The sequence below is a fragment of the Zonotrichia albicollis genome, chromosome 4 (genome assembly GCF_047830755.1).
Source record: "Zonotrichia albicollis isolate bZonAlb1 chromosome 4, bZonAlb1.hap1, whole genome shotgun sequence".
Taxonomy (NCBI): Eukaryota; Metazoa; Chordata; class Aves; order Passeriformes; family Passerellidae; genus Zonotrichia; species Zonotrichia albicollis.
In genome coordinates, this window is record NC_133822.1 from 7,533,180 (window position 1) to 7,552,911 (window position 19,732).

The 19,732-nt window shown below is 45.4% G+C and overlaps 1 protein-coding gene across 2 annotated transcripts; it reads left to right on the plus strand.

The window, feature by feature from the left end:
- Nucleotides 1-1,059: 1,059 nt before the first annotated feature.
- Nucleotides 1,060-19,502, plus strand: MCM10 (minichromosome maintenance 10 replication initiation factor). 2 transcript variants are annotated; one of them, XM_074538745.1, is made up of 20 exons: nt 1,060-1,443; nt 2,305-2,356; nt 3,144-3,464; nt 4,236-4,340; nt 4,920-5,054; nt 5,271-5,445; nt 6,125-6,290; nt 7,394-7,561; nt 8,892-9,008; nt 10,011-10,210; nt 11,136-11,236; nt 12,230-12,331; nt 12,429-12,546; nt 12,879-13,107; nt 13,907-14,066; nt 14,695-14,813; nt 15,661-15,774; nt 16,504-16,649; nt 16,861-16,903; nt 17,295-19,502. In XM_074538745.1, exons 2-20 carry the CDS (start codon nt 2,350-2,352, stop codon nt 17,376-17,378), a joined length of 2,610 nt encoding a protein of 869 aa, XP_074394846.1. In that variant the 5' UTR covers nt 1,060-1,443; nt 2,305-2,349; the 3' UTR covers nt 17,379-19,502. The 2 variants fall into 2 exon arrangements, with proteins under 2 accessions (XP_074394846.1, XP_074394845.1); XM_074538744.1 differs by having other exon boundaries at nt 1,060-1,536; nt 17,295-19,501.
- Nucleotides 19,503-19,732: the final 230 nt, after the last annotated feature.

The following is a 19,732-nucleotide window of genomic DNA, read 5'->3' on the forward strand; positions in this document are numbered from 1 at the left end:
TCTTACTGGCTTTTAACTGGTTCCTTTTGACAGTAGGATTTATAGGCTTTTTTTTTACCCTGAATCCAGTTTTATTATGGGAGTTGTGACAGTTACAGATTCTGCAATGATCAAAATCTGATGGAAATGCTACTAGGCCAGAAGCAAACTAACAGAATAATAGAGCTGATTTCATCTGAGAAGTATTAACCTTAATGAAAACACAGAAAATCAATGTGAAAGGCTGAAGAAGGAATAACTTATGCATTTGTCAAATCAAAATGAATCATCTGAGGAGGTTTCAGAGAGAGGAGATGTTAGCACAGGGGTGCTAGGAGGAAAACATGGGCATTAGGTGAAATAGGTCTTCACAGAAAGATAAAAGAGCAGGTCTAATAGCACAAATCAGGAAGGGCAAGGAACTGCAAAGAATAAAGCCACAATACACTGAAACCTGTTCATGCTACAGGGAAGATTATTTTTTGCTGTCATTACTTACTGCAGTCCAGCAATGAGCTTGTACATCCTCAGAACTATTGTTCACAGAATTACAGTTCTACCAAAGAAAAACTGACCAACCCACAAAATTTTGCCCACTGTACGTGACAATAACAAGGATTGAATTTGAGGGCGTAAAACAAGTGTTGACATTGTTTATGTTGTCCAGATGAGGATGGCACCTGCTGTGACCCCTCCTGAGGCCACTCTGCCCAGGCAAGGGCAACTCTGCAGCCAAATGGGCTTACCCAGAGGCTGGATCAGGAATAATGTGTCAGCAGGAGCAGGGCTGTGATTCTTCCCTCTGTTGTGGGCATTGGTGTGGCTACAACTTGAATGCTGTGCCCAGTTCTGGGCCCTCAGCTCAGGAAGGGCACTGAGGTGCTGGAGAGTGCCCAGAGAAGGGCAATGGAGCTGGGGCAGGGGCTGGAGCACAAGGCTGAGGAGGAGCAGCCGAGGGGGCTCAGCGTGGGGAAAAGGAGGCTCAGGGGGGACCTTTTCACTCTCTGCACCTCCCTGACAGGAGGGTGTAGCCAGGTGGGTGTCGGGCTCATCTCCCAGGTTACAGGATGAGAGGACATGGCCTCAAACTGCACCAGGACAGGTTTAGGTTGGACAGTAGGATCAATATCTTCACAGAAAGGATGATTCCACATTGGAGTGACCGTCCCTACAAATGTTTAAGGAAAGTCCGGACATAGCAGTCAGTGCCGTGATCTAGTTGACAGGTAGTGATCTCTTATAGGTTGGACTCGATAGGACTTTTCCAATCCCATCGCTTCTGGGATCCCCACGCCGCCATCGCCCCCCATCAGGGGGCGCCCGCCCCTTCCCCTCCGCCCGCCCACAGCCAAGATGGCGCCGGCAGCGCCGCGGCTGCCAGCACTAAAGATGGTGTGAGCGCGCATGCGCGGGAAGGGGCGGGGCCGCTCCGAATTCTGGCGGGTACTGGCGGCGGGCGCGGCGGTGAGCGGGGTGTGTGAGGGGAGGGGGAGAGCGCGGCGAGCGGAGCCATCCCGGGACAGACGGCGATCCCCGGGCACACGGAGCGATACCAGGGTACGGAGCCTGGGCCGAGGGGCGGGGAGCCCCGGGGGAGGGAGCCCCGCAGGAGGTCGGGGTTCTCCTGAGTGAGGGAGGCGGCCGAGCGAGGAGGGAACCGTGAGGGAAAAAGCGCGGGTGCGCGGTGGTCACCGGCCTTCCCTGCTCGCGCGGGTTAAGCAGTGCTGCTGCAAATGAATATTTTGGAGCATGAGGAAACTATCAAAAGATTCTGCAGCAGGAAGGTCTGTAAGCACAGTTGGAGTTTGGGTTTGTGACTCATTTGGCCTCAGTGGGTATCCCATCTTTGTTAGCCAAGCTTCCCTGGCCCATTCATGTCCGCCCGCGCTGATTTTTTTTCACGGACCTATGGAGAAGCTGGGAGAAAAGCAGAATATGCACTTTTGAGAATAACAACTGTTAGAGTTTAATAACTAGTTAAATGCTAGTTGTAATTATGATGTACTCAGTGTAATTGGGTGAGGTGGAAATGGTTATTACTATGAGAATGTAGGAGGCATTTCTTAAATTCTGTGTCTGTAATGGGCTTTTTTATATAAAAGTAGTGTCCTTACACTGCAGCGGGTTCAGCATGGGTCAGAGTTTTGATGTAGAAAATGTATGTGGGGGTTTTAAATTGAGTGGAGTTCTCATCTGTGGCTCTAAACAAAACCAAGCTGTAAGATTGCAAGTTATCAAATAAGGAGCCTGAGCACGATAACAATATGTATTTCTAAATAAGGTATATATACTTTAACAGTATCACTTTTGTTCTTCTCATAACAGAATATTTTTGCCTTGAGGAGCTCTTGAAGAAATCCTGGTGAAACTATGGATGGTAAGGGAGAAAATTCTCTTCTTTTGGGTGGGAAACTTTCCTTCTTATCAGCCTGTTAGCTAATAAGTTCAGGTGTTCAGAAAACCTGTCGAGGCTTTTAGCAAAGGAATTTACACTCCACTGAGTTTATTTGCTGAGTCCTTTGAGGTTGCCTCTTGCTCTCTTTATTGTCACTTTTCTGTTAGGCTGCTCTTTGCCTTCCCTGGCTTGGTGTTTTCCTCATCAGCAAAGGCTAAATCAGTTTCTTGGTTTGCTCAGATTTTCATTCCTGCTCTGTCACATTCCTCTCTCTGTACTTATCTCTTCTCCATTTTTGTCCCTATTTCTTTGTTCTCCTCGTTTTTCCAGGAGCACACTGAATCCTATGAGATGCTTTGTTGCCTGCCTTGTATATCCCTCTTCTCCTTCCTTTGGCAAAAGCCACATGAGTGTCTCTGTTGGCTACATGTTTGCATGGTCCATGCTTTTCAGTGTAACAGCAGCTGCACTTCGAGGAACTGCAGAGGAGGAAAAGGCAGTGCTGAGTAGCTGGCAAGTTTTCTGCTGACTCGCCAGCCTGTGCCACGAGCTGAGAGCATCTGCAACTGCATTTCCATCTGGCCTCACAGCCAGAAGCTGCTCTAGATGCCTTTAGATAAACCTGAAATGTATTTTTTTTAATGCTGCTTGCTGCTCTGATTTAGTTTCAGTTGTCATTAGCTTGTAATCAAGGTGTCTTGGTTGTTTTTTCCTTAGCAGATTTTCTTTCACTTGACAGAAATAACTCTGAGTTTGCTTTTTGCCTTAGCTGATGATGACTTGGATCTGCTGGCTTCTCTTCTGGAAGAAAATGAAGCACCTGAGGAGGGGAATTCTCCTGAGGAGGAAGATGCTCCTGAGGATGAAGATGGAGAACCAGATGAGTACGATGAGCTCTTTGATGCAGAAGATGATGCATCCTACACTGAGGAGGCTGATGCTGAGGACAGCACGGTTGATGAGCAGAAGGAGAACTTGGCTATGCTGTTTGGAGATGTAGAGGACCTGGTGGAAGAGGAGGAGGCAGAGAAAGCTGTCCCCACTTCAGCTCCCAGTCAGGCAAAGGAGAAAACCAATGAAGAACTGCAAGGTTTCTGCAACAGCATCTTTGATCTGTTTTGTTGATATATTTTGTCTCTAGAGAGCTAGAGGGCAGGAGGTATGGCCTGCCCCTTCTTGGTGAGGGCTGGAGAGGAAATGCTGAAAGGCCTCGTGAAAGTTTCTAAGTTCAGTTTTCAGCACCCAGTGGCCAAACTCACCAAACCTGTTTTCCCAAAAGAAAGACAGAGGGCTAAATAAGCCAGGGAGACTGAGAGAGCTGTGCTGAGTAGCACAGGGAAGGTTGCCTGTGCACCTGTGCCTTGTCTGATGCAGAGCAATATTGCCTCAGTCTTCAGGGCATCAGATGTCATCCTGGCATCTTTCACCAGCACACCAGTCCCTTTCCCCCCAGGATTATTAACAGGAGGTTCTGCCCCACCAGTGTGGAAGCAGAGCTTTCCTGTGTCCAGGCTGTGTATTTGATTAGATAAGGAAGTACTTCTTTATTCTAAGGAGTTCAATCATCACCTATTTAAATTGTCTCGTGGTGAACAGAAAAGTTTAATTCAACATGGGAATGAACACACCACAATTAAGTAAAATATTTTTATGAGAGGACCCAGCTCCAGGCTCCATAGAAAAGTTTGCCTTCACTATGAGCTATGTAGAATCAAGTAAATCTGCATTATGACTCAAGTCTTCATTTAAGTTTCCATGATGCAGTAAAACTGCTAGACTTCCAAGGATCTCATAAATGCCTGTGTGCAATGGCTTCCTGCTGCCTTCATTATTATCCTTTTTCTTCTCCTTTCTTTCCTAGCTGAGCTGAGAAAATTGCAAGAGCAGATGAAGACGTTACAGGAGCAGTTGCAGAAGACGGCTCTTGGGCAGCAATCCAGTTCAGGCCCCGAGAAGAAAACCCCTGGTAATGAAACTTAATTAAATGGATTTATGATTTATTGGCTTACCCATGTGAGTTTAGAGGCATGACACTTAATCCTGAAGCAGGGACTAAGTAGCAAGGAGGAGTGGTGATCTGGTGTGTTCCCACACAGCTACAGGTGAAATCAGTTTTGGTCTTTGCATCATGGGTTAATTCTGCATTGGACAGGTTTCATGACAAAGTGCTCCAGACTCTTCTGGAGGTGTCCCTTCTTACTGGCAGGTGTTGGTACACCCAGTATGTGCAGCTGTGTTTGTTGCTAGAGTGCTGGATGTAGTAATGAAACTTCATGGAAAGATTGCTGCAATAGATTGCAAAGCAGGGGATGTTTCTACTTTCCACAGCTTTGGGGTTGCAGTGACATCCAAAGTCTTAAGCTGTCATGGGGAAGAGTCTTTGGCACTTTTTCAGCTGTTGCATTTCAGCTGATAACTTGGCTGAAAGGTTTCCATGTGGGGCACTGACGTGGACTTGTTATTCAGGAATTACACAGTTTGGAGCCGTGCTTAGAGTCTAAGTGCAAATCCTGAGGTCTCATAGGTTTTTTGTTCCCTTGGCCAGGTAAATCTCCCTGTCCACCCTTAAAGGAAAGGAAAGTTCAGAAGCTGCAAGAGTCACCATGCTTCTCAGCCCAGCTGGGCAATCCTTTACCACCAGCCAAGCAAGGAAGGCAGAAATCAAAAGCATCCTCAGCAGGTACCATTCCCAGTCCACCTTTTACTAAAGCCACTGACCTTCTGTCAAAAGCTTATAGTTCCCAGCAGTGGTGTGGACACATCCAGGACAGTGTTGCACTACCCAGTGTACCAGGAGTGGTCTGGTCACAGTACCAGAGAGCTTGTTAATTAATTATTAAGTTAATTATTTCATTCTTTGTAATGGGAGCTATGCCTTTTTTTCTTCTTCAACAAGAGAACAAGATTCCTCCTCCACGGCAAGTCCTCAGTCTGGCGTTCCAGCCTCTCCAGGCTGCTGTAGGGAGCACCCCCAGTAAGGTGGGCAGAGAGAAGACTCCTCAGGTGCCTGCATGCTCCAGCACAACCACGCAGCCAGTGTCTGTGGAAACCTTCTCAGGACTGAGATTAAGGTCAGCAGCCCAGCTCTGAGCCCTGTCTGGAGCCATCCCCTCCAGTAAAGGCAAAGAAAACACCATGTATATATTAACCATGTCAGATTAGTCACTTGTCATCAAGGGATGTAACACAAAGCCACAGCACTGGCTGGCAATCAATAATCATGTAACAGTGACTTTTGGCTCAGTACCATGTTTCTGTTTTCACCTCTGCTCTTTTCTAACAGAAAAGCTCTAATTGCATTAGCACTGCCTTCCCTGGGATGTCCTCAGTGGCAGGGCAGGGAAGCAGTGGCCATGTGCAAAGCCCAGCAGAGCTCCAGCCGAGCCAGGTTTTGCTGCACACAGAAGCCTCAGGAGCCACTCACCATCCCTATACTCAGTGTGGCCACAAGAGGACTCTGAATCCTCACAGTGTCCTCACCAGAACCAGAGCTGCATTCCCAGCTCAGTCAGCCATTCCTGGCTAGTCTGATATGAGCAGAGTTCATGTAGGCTTGGGGCTGAGTTGCAGTGCAGTGTTACCAGTAGCTTTCTGATTATGGGGGGGTTTATTTCAAGTGACCTCAGGGTGAAGCAAGGCACAAAGGTGTTTTGCAGGAAGATGTTGTCTCCCCAGGGAAATCCTGGTTGGTTTTCATTGTGCATTGGTGCCAATGGATGTGTTGTCTTTTACCTCTTTCACTGGATGTAGAAAACCCCGGGTGTCTTCAGCGGAAATGGAGAGGAAAATGGCCAACAGGAAGCTCATCCGACTGTCTCAGCTGAAGAACAAACTTGCTACTGAAAATCTGGAGGAAATAGACTGGGTAACATTTGGAGTCATAGTGAAGAAGGTCACTCCTCAGAGTGCAAATAATGTAAGTAACATCACTGTATCCCTTGCTCAGTTCAAGTGAAGTGTTGGTGATGTTTCCTGAGGAACTTCCTTAGATCTTCAACTTAATCAGCCAACTTCATGAAGTGTGGGGGTCCTTGGTTTCTCTGTGTCTGCAGTGAAGGCACTTGAGATGGCAGTTCATGTTGGGTCTCAGCTGTTTATTGTTTCTTATCAGTAAAACAGTCTCACTGCTGTGAGTTGGGCACCTTTTCATTAGAAGGCACAAAATGGCCAACAATCTCTTGTTACAAGGTCTTTTAAGACTAAACTCTCCAATTAAGAACTGACACCAGATTATTTTCCCTCTTAACCCAATAACTGATCTCACAGAGCTGCAATGCAGACTTTCCTGCCCAGTTACAAAATGCCACCCAAACCCATGGAGAAGGAGGAAGAAGAAACCCAGGATGACACCCTGTGCCCTCCATCTTGCTTCCATCCACTACATACTAAAAATCCCAAAACCTAAATTTCTCACCAAGTGATACACCTATACTACTCTCTATAATCTATTTCACACTTTTGTGGATTCCAGTCTATCCTGAAGTCTAGGAAACTTTCTCCATGAATGAGGGTCAAAGTCAGGGCTCCCCTGGGGGTCAGGGTACCCCAGAGCAGACAGAGGAATATTCCCAGTGCCCTGGGTTTCCACAATGTAGTTAATGGAAAACTTCTGTAGTAAAGATTTTGGCTTCTCTGGTTTCATCCAGTATTGTTTGTATCCTGTAGAAAGTAATTAATGAAACAGATCTGGATGTGCCATGATTTTGTGTGTTCAGTGGGGTAAAAACCTCTTTATTCAACAGACAAGTGTGCTGCCCAGTTTGATATCAGAAAGGTTGGTAGGGTAGCAGCAGAATTATTTGCTATTTTGGCCTTTAGGAACCCCAGAACTGACAACATGGATGGCTGGAGTACCTAAGCTCTACTATGGTTACAAATTGTGCTTTTCTAAATCATGAAAACCCTGGGAGGGGGAAGCCAGAGTAGCTGTGTAAAAGAAGCAGCCAGGGGGGTCACAGGCAGTGTGTGCAGCACAGCTGGAAGGAAGGGGGACGTCTGTTCTGTTCTGTTCTGTTCCAGGGCAGGACCTTCAGCATCTGGCGGCTCAACGACCTGCGCGACCTCAGCGAGTGCGTCTCGCTCTTCCTGTTCGGTGAGGTCCACAAGGAGCACTGGAAGACTGAGCAAGGCACTGTCATTGGCCTGCTCAATGCCAACCCCATGAAACCTAAAGAAGGCTCAGATGAGGTGAGAGGATTTTTCATTCAGCTCTAGATAAAAACCTATAGCTGAACCTTTTCATATTTGGCTGAGATTTCATTTATAGCACATCTTCAAGTTGAAATTGCAGCAGTCTTCCCAACAGTTGGAATTGCATTGCATGGTGTATATCTGCTCCTGGCCTCCTGGGAGACTGAACTTCAAGAAGTCCTATTAAGCATTTAAACCCAGAGTTTATTCCATTTTTCATCTGTTCTTGATAGCAGTTGCCTCTTCCACAAATACAGAGAGTGTGTTTTCATTTCAGTTTATTCAGCTACTTCAGTGTAACACCTATTTCAGCCTAGAGGTCTCTCAAAGCTGAAAAAGGTGGAGAAGCACATTTTCTCTCTTCCAATTCAAGCATGAGATATGATTTCAAAATGTTTCTCATTCAAAAATAACAACAGAGAGGCAGCAATATTTGATTTATTAAACAAGCAATGTATTGTGTAAATAAATGTCAGCTGATACATAGTAGTTCACTTGCTTAAGTGATTATTTATAAATGCAGAACATTTAAGATGGCTTCATTTTGCTAATAAATTAATATATTTTTAATTGCACTGGAATGGAACCTGTTTCCAGTTACTTCTGTCAAGGGGAATTTCAGTCTAGTAGCTGATCATGTAGTGTTCTGCATGTTAAATTCTCCAAATAGAAAAATTAAGGCTCTCATTAATTGTCTTTTAAGCTATATAATTGCTTAAATTAGCATGAATAAGCAGTAGACAGTCCCATTGGTGAGCAGAAAAGCACACCAGATTTAATAGGAGGCTGCATTTAACTGTCAAGAATGGCTCTTCCCAGCTAAAATGTTCACATTTATTACTGCATTAAAACTGACTTCTGAAATTGTCCCTTGGCTACAGACACAGTCCCTGTTGTATCTGGTTGTGTGAAGCAGACACTGTTCTTGCACAGGACTCAGTTTTGATTGGACCAAGACATTTGGGGAAGGACAGAGAGCCTTGGTACAGCTCTTCCTCCCATCCCTTGCTGGATGTGGGGGTCATGGTGGTATCAGAGCCAAGCAGCTTTACAGGAGCATTTACAGCACAATCAGAACTGCCTTAGGTGTTCGTTGGTTTCCTGAGGCTCTGAGCATAGAACTTAAATGCCTTTCTTCTCTTTGTGAGAAATAAATTCATTTTTTTATTTTTAACTGAGTCATTTCTCAATCTGAATAGGACATGTCACTTCCTTAAGCTAGGCCTGCATTTTAGGACTACATTGTTAGTACCAGAGGTACTGAGGCAGATCAGAGACAAAGCAGTGATAAAGAGGTCTAACCAGGAGTGTTCTGTTTTCTGTCTAGGTGTGTCTGTCCATTGACCATCCCCAGAAGATCCTCCTCATGGGAGAAGCTCTGGATATGGGCACCTGCAAAGCCAGGAAGAAGAATGGTGATCCCTGTGCACAGATTGTGAACCTGGTCTGTATCATCTCAGTAGTCAGGGCATTCCTAAGCTGTTGGTGAAAATCTGGCTGCTGATTTTGTACTGATACTCTGACTTGTTTACTTGTTTCTGGATCTTGACTTGCAACTATCTAAAGTGGATGGAGAAAGTGAGAAATGAAACTCAGAGGAGCTGTGTCTGCTCTCACTGTGCAGGGGATTTCCCTAAGTGAGAAAGGAGATGGTCCTGACCCATGATGCCACCACACCCTTTCACTCTCCTTTGTTCCAGTGCAAGCTTCCATGCACTGCACTAGAAAACTCATCCAGAGAAAAGCAACACAATCTATTTTTTGGGAATGGCTATTTTTTGGAATGATTTTCACCCAATGAGCTCCCTCGTCCAGCATACCTGCAAGCTGTTAGGATACTTACACCTGAATATGGGGCACTGGAAATGAGAGAAAAAAGCTTTGGGATCCTTCTTTTAGGACATTACTGACTTGTACTAGTTTAAAGGATTGTGGATTATGTTACTTCATGGCTAAGGTTCCATGGCTAAGGAACCTTGTCTGAGTCAGAAGGGTTGAAGATAGTAGGGTATCAGAAGGAGGAGAAAAAATGAAGGAATGAAGAACTGGGAAGAAGAAAAATAGAGAAGGTACTTGTACCCAATCAAGACTGTGATTGCAGACCTACTTTAGGAGCAGTCTATGCAGACAGTACATAAAACTGAGTAGAGTCAAAAATACAAAATCTGGGCAAGATATCCTGGGTGGGAAATGAGTTGACTTCAAGGAATGGCATTAAAATTCCTTGTTGCACAGATTTGTTTCTAGTGTGATTGGTATGTGCAATTCTAGCTTTGTGTTTTCTTGCTCGAGTGTGGGCATATTTTTCCTTAGTTGCTCAAATGCCGGAGTACCACAGTGGAGATGTTACTTCATTTTAGCCATACAGGGATGCATGTGGGGGAGAGGAATGAAGGGAATTGTAACTGCTGATGTTCTGTAACAGGCTCCTCCTGTTTCTTTTCAGAATGACTGTGAATACTGTCAGTACCACATCCAGTCCCAGTACAAGAAGCTCAGCTCGAGGCGGGCAGATCTGCAATCCACCTTCTCTGGGGGCCGCGTGCCCAGAAAAGCCGGTCGGAAAAATCCCACTTTGAAGGAGAGGCTGTGCCAGGATGGCTTTTACTATGGAGGAGTCTCTTCAACAGCATATGCAGCCTCAGTGTAAGATAAACCATTTCTTTCCCTTGCTTTTGAACAGAATTTCCCAGAATTACATATAGAAGGGAGTCTGAAGCTATGTCTAAGGGAATCTGTTCATTTAGAGAATGCCTTTGCCTTAACTTTCACCAAGCAGGAATAAAGCCCCAAACTTGGCATAATCCTACTGGCCACACAAACACACACTGTCAAACAGAGCTGCTGTTTGACAGGAAAATTTTAAGTTGATACTAAGATGTGGCAAGAGTTGTTTTTACCTCTACATTAATACTGTGGTGTGAAGCCAGGCAGCTTTGTGTAGATTAATGAACTTTGAGATCATGAGATCCCAAGAATTTGAGTCTGAGGTTGTAACTGTATTTTCTTATGGCTTACTGCATTTAATCCCAGAGTCAGTGTTTTCTGTATTTCCTCATGTCTTCCCTGGCTGAAATAATACAGTGTCACTCTGGGTTAATGAGGAAACAGGACTGACCAAGATCAGTATGCATCTCATAGGGGTCAGGTCCTTTATCCAAATCCCATGAAGGCAGCTGTGGAAAGAAGAGTCACAGCTGGATCCAGCCCTGTGCTTGGACACAGCTTTTATTCCCTTACCACTGCCCTCTGGTACCTGGTGTGACTCCACAGTAATGAAGCAATTTCAACCTTCTTTCCATCCCTGGAACAACCTGTGAGCAAAGCAAAGCTTTGATCTATGTTTAGCTTTCCTGTAATGCATAGGAAATACATATCTCAACAAAGGGAGAAATAGGAGATCCTAAACATTATGCTGAAATTTGGATTTAGATTCACATCCCTCCAAAACCAGACAGCTGGTCCTTTAGGGTGGCTGGATTTCTGTTGTAGCACTGGGCTAGTGTTCAGGCTTCTGTCCTTGCTCCAAGCAGGGGAAAACTGATGTTCTACATTTGTTTCCTCTTTTTAGTGCTGCAGCTGCTGTGCCAAAAAGGAAGATTCAAACCACTCTCTCCAACCTGGTCGTGAAAGGATCTGATGCAATTGTCCAGGAAACCAGGCAGAAAATTGGTACCCAATTACTCAAGTGGTCTCTCCACTCTTTAGATGTTCCCAGCTTGATGTGTAGATGTGTCCCAGGGCCTTCTAGTCACTAACTGAACCTGGCAGTCACTTTGCTGCAGAAGGGCTCATTTGCTTCCTCAGTTGGTCAAAACTCCTCTTCCTCCTTTAGATCACAGTTTCAAGGCAAATGTAATAAGCAACTGTGTGCCTTCATGCATCTTTTTTTCATCAGTGCCCCCAAATTAAGTCCCCTGTTCTGTCTTTGGACAGTGACAGAAGATCTTTGCCAGATTAATGGGAATTGGAAGTTTTAAGAACTTTGAACCAGAGGATTTATTTTATTTGATTAAAATAAATTACTTCTGCCACCTTGAAAGCTTCTAAGGAATACTAAGTATAAATCAGTCAGGTCTGCAATGCTGGCAACCTCCTGAGAACCCACCTTGTTTCCAGTGCTTTTCTTTTGTGTCAAAGCATGTTCCTTTTGTAGCCTTTGGGATGTCATCAGTCTTTCCTGCCTCTGTTTTGTTTCTGTAAAGAATTTAATATTACACTCTTTGTGCTCCTTGGACAGCAGGTGACAGATTATTCAAACTGTGTTCTAGGTGCCACTTAGTCTTATTTACATCTTTCAGTTCCATCTGTTGGTTGCCTCCATTTCAGACAACACAGTGTATGTCCATAGCAGCTTTTGGCTGCTCTGGATTCTCCAGGGATAAAGTGTGGAGCCTTCAGCATCCTAAAAAGAGGAATGGTGGGAGTAACACAGACAGCCAGGGCTGATGAGGAACAGATTGAGTTGCTGAAGGGACAGAAATGTCTGTGACAAATGACAAGACCTTGGGCAACCAAATATAATGTAAAGGTTGGTCTTGCTTTGAGAAGTGCTCAGCTGACCTGCAAGGGTTTCTTCCAACCTAGACAAGTTTACATCTCAAAAGCCAGGCCTGCTTCCCTTCCTCAGGTCAAATCTGTTCTATTTCTGCCTCTTCCACTCAGGTGCAGCAAAGAGACCCATGCAGTGTTCTGAAGAGTTCAGGGAACTGCTGGCACAGCCAACTTTTGGGGCACGAAACCTCTGCAAACACTGGACCAAAACAGGTACTGTCCTTTTGCCTGAAGGAAGACCCACTCCTAAAATCACTCTACCTCCTTCTGAACAAAGTGGCCTTTTATTTGCTTTATTATTTTTTCCCAGATGCTGAAAAGAAGCAAGGGGCAGATTTCCAGTCTATCTCTGCTTCAGCCCTGCTCAAGCAACAGAAACAGAAATTGCTGGAGGCCAGAAAAAAGCGATCAGAAGAGATTCAGAGGCGGTAAGACACACGCTGGCTTTCACAGGAAGGTTCTGTTATTGTATCCATAAGGATAGCTGTGTTCTCACTTCTTCTCAGCTTTGTGTGAGTCTCTCTCTGATGTGAGCTTTGAAAACAATTGGTCTTGTTCAAGTCACTTTTGATTTCAGTGACCCAGTGAGTCCTTTACCAGTCCTGTTTTCTTCTGAATGCCAAAATTGCTGTGTATTTCTTTTAGCAGTTAAAGGCCAATTAGTAAAAAATCATGGCCTGCATCCCCTCCTATTTGTTTCTTATACCTTTCTATCTGTGATTTATGTCTCTAATTGAATGAATTATTCTTGTCTTACAAGGTTTCTCCAGAACACAGGTAAAGCCAGCACTCCTGCTCTCCCATCCTCCTCCAAACAGACCTCCCTCCATTCCCCAGTGCCTGGGGCAGAGTTTCCCAAAGCTGCAAAAATGTCAACTCCTCAAAGGCCCAGGCTAGGCACAGGCTTCCTAGAAGGAGAAGATATCCTCTTCTTTGACAAGTCTCCTCCTCCAAGGCCAAAGCTGGACAGCTTGGCAGAAGCCAAAAAGGTACCAGCTCTTTGGATCTTTCAAGTATTAAACAGAGGTTAAGGAAAATTTGGTTTGTGATAGAAGAGGAGTCTTTGGTCAGCTCAGTTCTGGTGTTAGTGAAGTTTCTCATTTGTGGGATCACTCTGGCCATATTCCAGCACACAGGATACCTGTCAGTGCCAAAGTCCATGCTGCCATCTTGCCTTCAGTCAGTCTTTTAAGGGAAGGGATTTGTGCTGAAAATCCCTGGAGTGCTAAACTCTGGCACTGCTAGTGCAGTGTATTGCAGGTGTTTTGTTTGACAGGTAGGTGAGCAACTGGTTTAGCTGTGTTGTGTCATGAGTCTGGATAATTTTTTTTTTCCAGCCAAAACAGACTGCATCTTTTTTTGGCAAAAATGTGTTCATTTGTTTGTCAAAGAAACTTTTCCAGCTAGAATGAGAAAGTCAGCGTTCTGGGACTATGAGAAGGAATAGTTGTAATAAATTTTCTGTTAGTTCCTAATTATTATCAATTTATGTGGAAATCTCACTTGATTTGATTTCTGTGAAAAACTTACTGATGTGTGAAGCAGGTAAAGCTGAGCTGCAGAGACACCAGGCCTGGCAACACCTGTGGAGAGGTGATTTCTGCTTTGGGAAACCACAAAAGCTTGGGTGTGTGTCAGAGCTGGGAATTCTGCTGGGCCTCCCTCCAGGCAGCTCCGTGCTCAGGCCAGTGGATGTTTTCTGTTCCAGCTGACAGCCTTTCTCTGCTAGTTCTGCAGTCAGGACTGGAGCCAGACAGGTCACAAACATTTCCCTGCTCTGTTTTCCAGCTGGCTGCCATCCGGCGACTGCGAGCAAAAGGCCAGATCCTCCCCAAAACAGACCCAAACAGCGTCAAGAGGAAACGGGCTGATGCTGAGGATGTCCTGGAAATTGTTGAAAGAGTTGAGAAAAATGTTGCTCAGCCACAAGGTGCAGAAGCAGACAGTGGTATGTGCTGTTAGCTTCTAGAACAGAAAAATGTGCTTCTGTCCTACTGACAGAGCAGGAGGTGCTGTGGGTTAAGGATTTAATTTGCTGTGCTAAAAAGAGGCCAAGTTAGGTCTGTTTGGAACTTCAAGGGTTTGTTGGAAACACTAAAAAAATCTCTAACCCTGTGGAGAAAGTGTGAGATGTAATGTCTGCTATCTCCCTGTGCTCATCTCTGTTCCCTTTCTTCTGGCACTTGAGCATCTGCAGTGCAAGGCTGACTTCACCAAGGGAAAACAAGAACCCTCCCACCTGGGAAGCTTTCTGAATTTTTTTGTGGGAACTTGAGTTTGCCTGCTGTGTGATCTTGGATGAATTGTTTAATTCCCTTTAAAGTTTCTTCATCAGTCAGTGAGGGAACACTGCTTGCACTCCTGGGAGCAATGTGAAAATTCCTAGTACAGTGCTTTGAGAGACGATGCAATGTTATTTTTCTGAAGCTATATTTGAACTTGTTTTCATGTTCCCAAACTATGAAAGGCTGCTGTTTGACCTGAACATCTGCCTGAGAGACCTGAGACTTCCCGCAGTGAGCAAGTTCAGCCATCAGAGCCTCATTTTCTAGGACTGAACCTTTTTGTCTCCCTAGAAATGGATGAACTGGAACCTGCCCAGAAGAAACGGCGTGAGCAGCTGGCCTATCTGGAGTCAGAGGAGTTCCAGAAAATCCTGAAGGCCAAGTCCAAGCACACAGATGTCCTAAAAGAGGTATGGCCTCCATCCAGCTGTGACTGAGGGCTTAGAACTAGGAGCTGAGTGGACTCCTCATGAATTCAGCCAGAAGCAGACACCCAGCATCTCACAGGCTCCAGACTGTCCTGAGGAGCAGGGCTGGGTGTCCCTGGCACACAGGGCACAGTGCCTGCAGGTCAGCACTGCTGCCATAGCCAGGGTAAGGCCATGTTGCCAGTTGACACCAGTTTTATTGTTGTGTTTGGAAGAGTCAGTGAAGTTCCCTGTTGGTGGACAACCAAAAAATCCCTCTGCCTTCAAATCAAATGAGCACATGCCTATTTTGTCCCTCATTACTTGGCATCTTGGCCACATAAAGCCAGCTGGCACCTTCATCTGGGGCTCATGTCAGCTGTGAAATGCCATCAGGTGCCCTGCAGAGCTGAGAGCTTGGGTTTGCCACACTGGGAGTCTCTGCTGAGCACTTCCCCAGGGTTACAGCACCTCCAATGGCACAGGGCTCTTGTCTTGGACACTTATTGACAAGTCATAGTTGTTTTAAGGTCTTCTGGGGAGTAATATTTTGGCTAAGAACCCATTCCATTAATTCCATCTGCCTCCCTGACTTCTCTGGCTCTGTGCTCATTTCAGTACTTCCTGCTGCTGTTAAACCTTCCCACTCTGCATTTCAGAGCTGGCTCGTGTCAGTGCTGTGAGCTGCAGCACGTGTACAATAATGGATTGTTTGAAACAAGAGATGTGTTTCTCTGCTCCCAGGCTGCAGTCTGCTTCAAGCAGGCCTGATAATAATTTGCCCTAAGGCCATTTATGGAGTGGCTTCTCCCCTCTTTGTGTCCTCACAGCACATTTTGTGTGCCCACAGGTTGAGGCTGAACTGCAGGAGAAATACTTTCAGCCCCTGGTGAAAAAGGAAGAACTGGAGGAGAAGATGAGGAACATAAAAGCAGTGAAATGCCGAGTTGTGACATGTAAAACAGTGAGTGAAGGGGAGCCAGGGTACCAGCAGGGGACTGGAACATGGATCCTACAAAATGGTGCAGGACTGTCCTGCAGACTCCCATCTGCCACTGTCTTGGCTGTGGTCCAGGGCAGGGATTGATGTTTTGTTCCTCATGCCTGCAGCTGAGAGCAGCTCAGAGTGACTGAGACATGGCAAGGCTTCAGTGCTGTGCTCAACATCTCAGCTCAGTGCTTATGCCAGTGGTTCCATGGCATTGCTGTCCTGAATTTCTCTGTTTCTTCATTAAGTGCTTTGTACCAGGACCTTCAGTTCTCCATATTTCATGAAAACATAAGCAAAGTCCTTGACAACATTAACACTGGGTGGGAATTCTCTATCTGCATTTCCAGGGATTTTGCCATCAGGAAGAGGAGTGGAGTTTTCTGACTGTCCCAAATGTACTGAGAGGAAGGGAAGCATTACCTCCAACTTCCAAAGTTTCAGCCCCTGCTGAACTTTCCCTCTTGCTGCCTTCCCTACCTGTTTTGGGTTGCACAGAGGGACATGTGTCCCATGAAGTGCTGGGAGCAGGACAGGGTGGTGGCAAGGGGAGGATGGCATTAGAAGGGCAGTGACAAAGCCTGGGGTGGTGATCCAAGTGCTGGGCTCCTCAGGATGGGAGAGGACAGGGATGCTTTCCTCTGAACATTCATCTGCTGCCAGTCCCCAGAACAGCTCTCATACACTCTCTCTCCTCCCTGACAGTGTAATTACACCTATTTCAAGCCTCTGGACACCTGTGTGCAGGATAACCACAACTACCTCTGGCATGAAGCCATCAAGAGATTTTTCAAATGTCCTTGTGGAAGCAGAGCTATTTCCCTTGACAGGCTTCCCAAAAAGCCCTGCAGGTAAGGAATGAGCCTGATGAAACAGTGACTGGGACTTAGGGACTGTCCCTTCACAAGTAACTCGTTGTGAGTCACATAACCATGTCCTAAAAGGGGAATGTTATCCCTTGTGCCAAAGAGCATGGGCTGGGTGTGGGGCTAATTTAGGATCCCCTCATGCTGTGTAGCAAGCACAGCACAGTGATCCTCATATTCCATCTTCATCTTGCAGTAACTGTGGCCTTTTCAAGTGGGAGCGAGATGGGATGCTAAAGGTGAGTGTGAGTGAGCACCTCAGCACTCCGGCTGCTTCCTGTGGCACTTCTGTCCCCTCTGTTCTGTGCCCTGTCCCCCTCTTTGCTTCTGTGGCCCTGTGAGCTCCCAGCAAAGCCAACAGCTCTGCATTCTGTCAGGTACACACAGGTGCCTGCAGGCTGTGTTATAGTGGAATTCTACTTTTTGCTTTCTGTTCTCAAAGCTTTGTTTTATTTAACTGTGGGGAAATGGCATTTGAACAAAGTTGTAAGAATTCAGAATGTCAAGGTCCCTCGAGGGTCTGTCAATGGTTAATCAGGTAATTTAGCCCTACCACAATTTCTGCCAGAGAAGTGTTTGGGAGATCCTACCACACATTTAACTTCTTTTCTCCACGGTTCGTGTTTCCAGGAGAAAAAAGGTCCGAAGATTGGTGGAGAAACGCTTTTACCAAGAGGAGAAGAACAACCAAAATTTCTCAATAGTCTTAAGTGACCTGGAGTTGATTTTTTCCATAACATATGGATGGATTTTTGTGTCTGAAACACATTTATACTGGACTGCCAAGAGGATTCAGGTTTTAGTGATGAATCAGTAGGGGAATCAGTTTTTGATGAAAAGATCATCTGCCAAGGGTCCACCAGGCTGCTGCATGGATATTGAACTTTGATATTTTTTAATTAACTGAAGGAGACTTCATGTGAAAGGCATAGTCACGCCTGTTCTTTCCAGCTAACATCAGTGACCTCACTATTAGGTGACAAATCATCGTGAATGGGAATGACTGTAGATTCCATAAGCACTTATGAAATTAATACCCTGATGTGTTCATGCCAACCTGTCTTCAGCTCTTGGACAGAAAGGGGTGTGAGAGGGTTGTAGGCACAGAGCATTCTCCACTGACTTCAGAATTACTCACTCTGAACCCTTAGAAATAGATGTCAAACTGATGTCCTGAGTTTTTCCTTGGCTTAACTGTAACAAAATCCTTCCAATGGCTTTGGCCCTGCAAGGCAGCAGTGTTTGTGCTGGAAACTCAGAGCTCCCTGTCCCCCAGCAGCATCCACACTACACAGCTCTTGTGGCTACACACCTGTAGCTCCCACTTTGAGAAACATTTTAATGAGTCTGGCACCACTTTATGAGTGGTTTTAAAGAGCTGAGTGATTATATTTAAAGGTTTTTACCCCTTTTCTGGTATATTAAATAGGAACAGTAGCTGTGTCAGGATGAAATCTCCCTCCAAGAGGTGGCTCCTGAGAAAAGCTGTCTCCATACAGGCATTTTTCATTGTAGGGAATGCCTGGGACATTTAACCAGCTTTTCCTGGAGCTGAGCCTTTTCCTGCCCCTAGCTCATGCCCAGTAGGATCACAGGATATTTTTAAGTGCCTAAACCCCCCCTAACCTTAGTGATTCGATCAAAGTGCCCCTAAACATCTCACATGTGCCAGTGGTCTTGTCAGTGCCTCTTGTTTGCTTGCACAGGGGCTGGAAGAGAAATAAGTGACTTCATTTGGAGCAACTGGACAGATTCACCTCAGCATTCTCTTACTGGTGCTTTTATTGGTGCAGCTTGGCCTGTAGCATTGATTTCAGTCCCTGTTGGTGCCATTTCCTGAGTGGGGTGTCACTGTTAGGGGACAGCATCAGTGACTGTGACATTGCTTGGCAATGTCTCCTGTGGATCCCTCATTCAGAATAAACAGAGTACAGATTAAAACACTCCCTGGGTCTGCATGGTAGTTCTCTGAGGAAGAGGATGAGTTGCTTCCTCAACATTTTTGTTTTCTCTCAAGCTCAGTGCTGAATCATCAAAAGGAACTGTTTGTTGTGGTCTGTAACTTCAGCTTTCACAGAATTTGCAGAATTTCTCACCTGGAGTCCACAAAACCACCATGGAATTCCACACTGGTATCAGCCTTCAGGCAGCATGTTGAAAGCTTCACACTTTAGCCAGTTCCTTGGGCCCAAGGAAAGGAGATTCTGCAGAAATTAAAATGTCAAAGGAGGGTTAATGTTTTATTTTCGTAAATGCCCCCAGGACTGGGATATGTAAGACACGTTATCTCCATGGGAGTGAAAGCAATGCTTGTATGCAAAAATAGGATGAAGAAACCAAACCAGTTCTTTTGCTAAACTCCAGCAGTAAACAAGGAATGGGGGAGATGGATGTATTGGAATTTGTGTCCCTCACTGTTCTGAGATGCTTTTCTTGTGCCAGAGGTTGCACTACTGCCCCAATTCCTGCATAGTCTGCTCTAACAACAGGGAAGCTGGGATCACTCAGGGTGGTCACAGCGAGGAGAGACTGGCAGGTGCTTTGCCCAAAGCTCTCTCCAGAATGGGCTTGGCCCAAACATCCTGCAGGAACAGCAGTTACTGGATTTTTGGGTGACTCAGCTGCAGCACCCCAATGTTTGCCTCAGACCCAGCACCTGCCTTTCCAGGGTTCACTTGGATTATTCAGCCACATAAGCCACAACAGAACTTCTGAGCCACAGAAATAATCCAGTGCAGCCATTAAAGCTGCTTCTTGCTACAATTTAATCTTTATTTCAAAAACAAAATAAAATCCATGTTCTCCATCAGCTCTACCAATCACTTCCCATGTAAGCTCATACTGAAACTGATTCACTGGCTGATTTTGTGCAGAAGGATGTTAAAAACCTTAAACACATAATTACACATGGAATTTTATATTAGTATGATTTTACCAACTATATTATTAGTAGCCTTACATTAATGGAGTATCAGCCCAGAAGTATATCAAGAGAATTACTAGAAAAAATAAGTAATGCACAACTCACCATATTATTATTAGGTAATCATTTGATTACTGCAGCAATC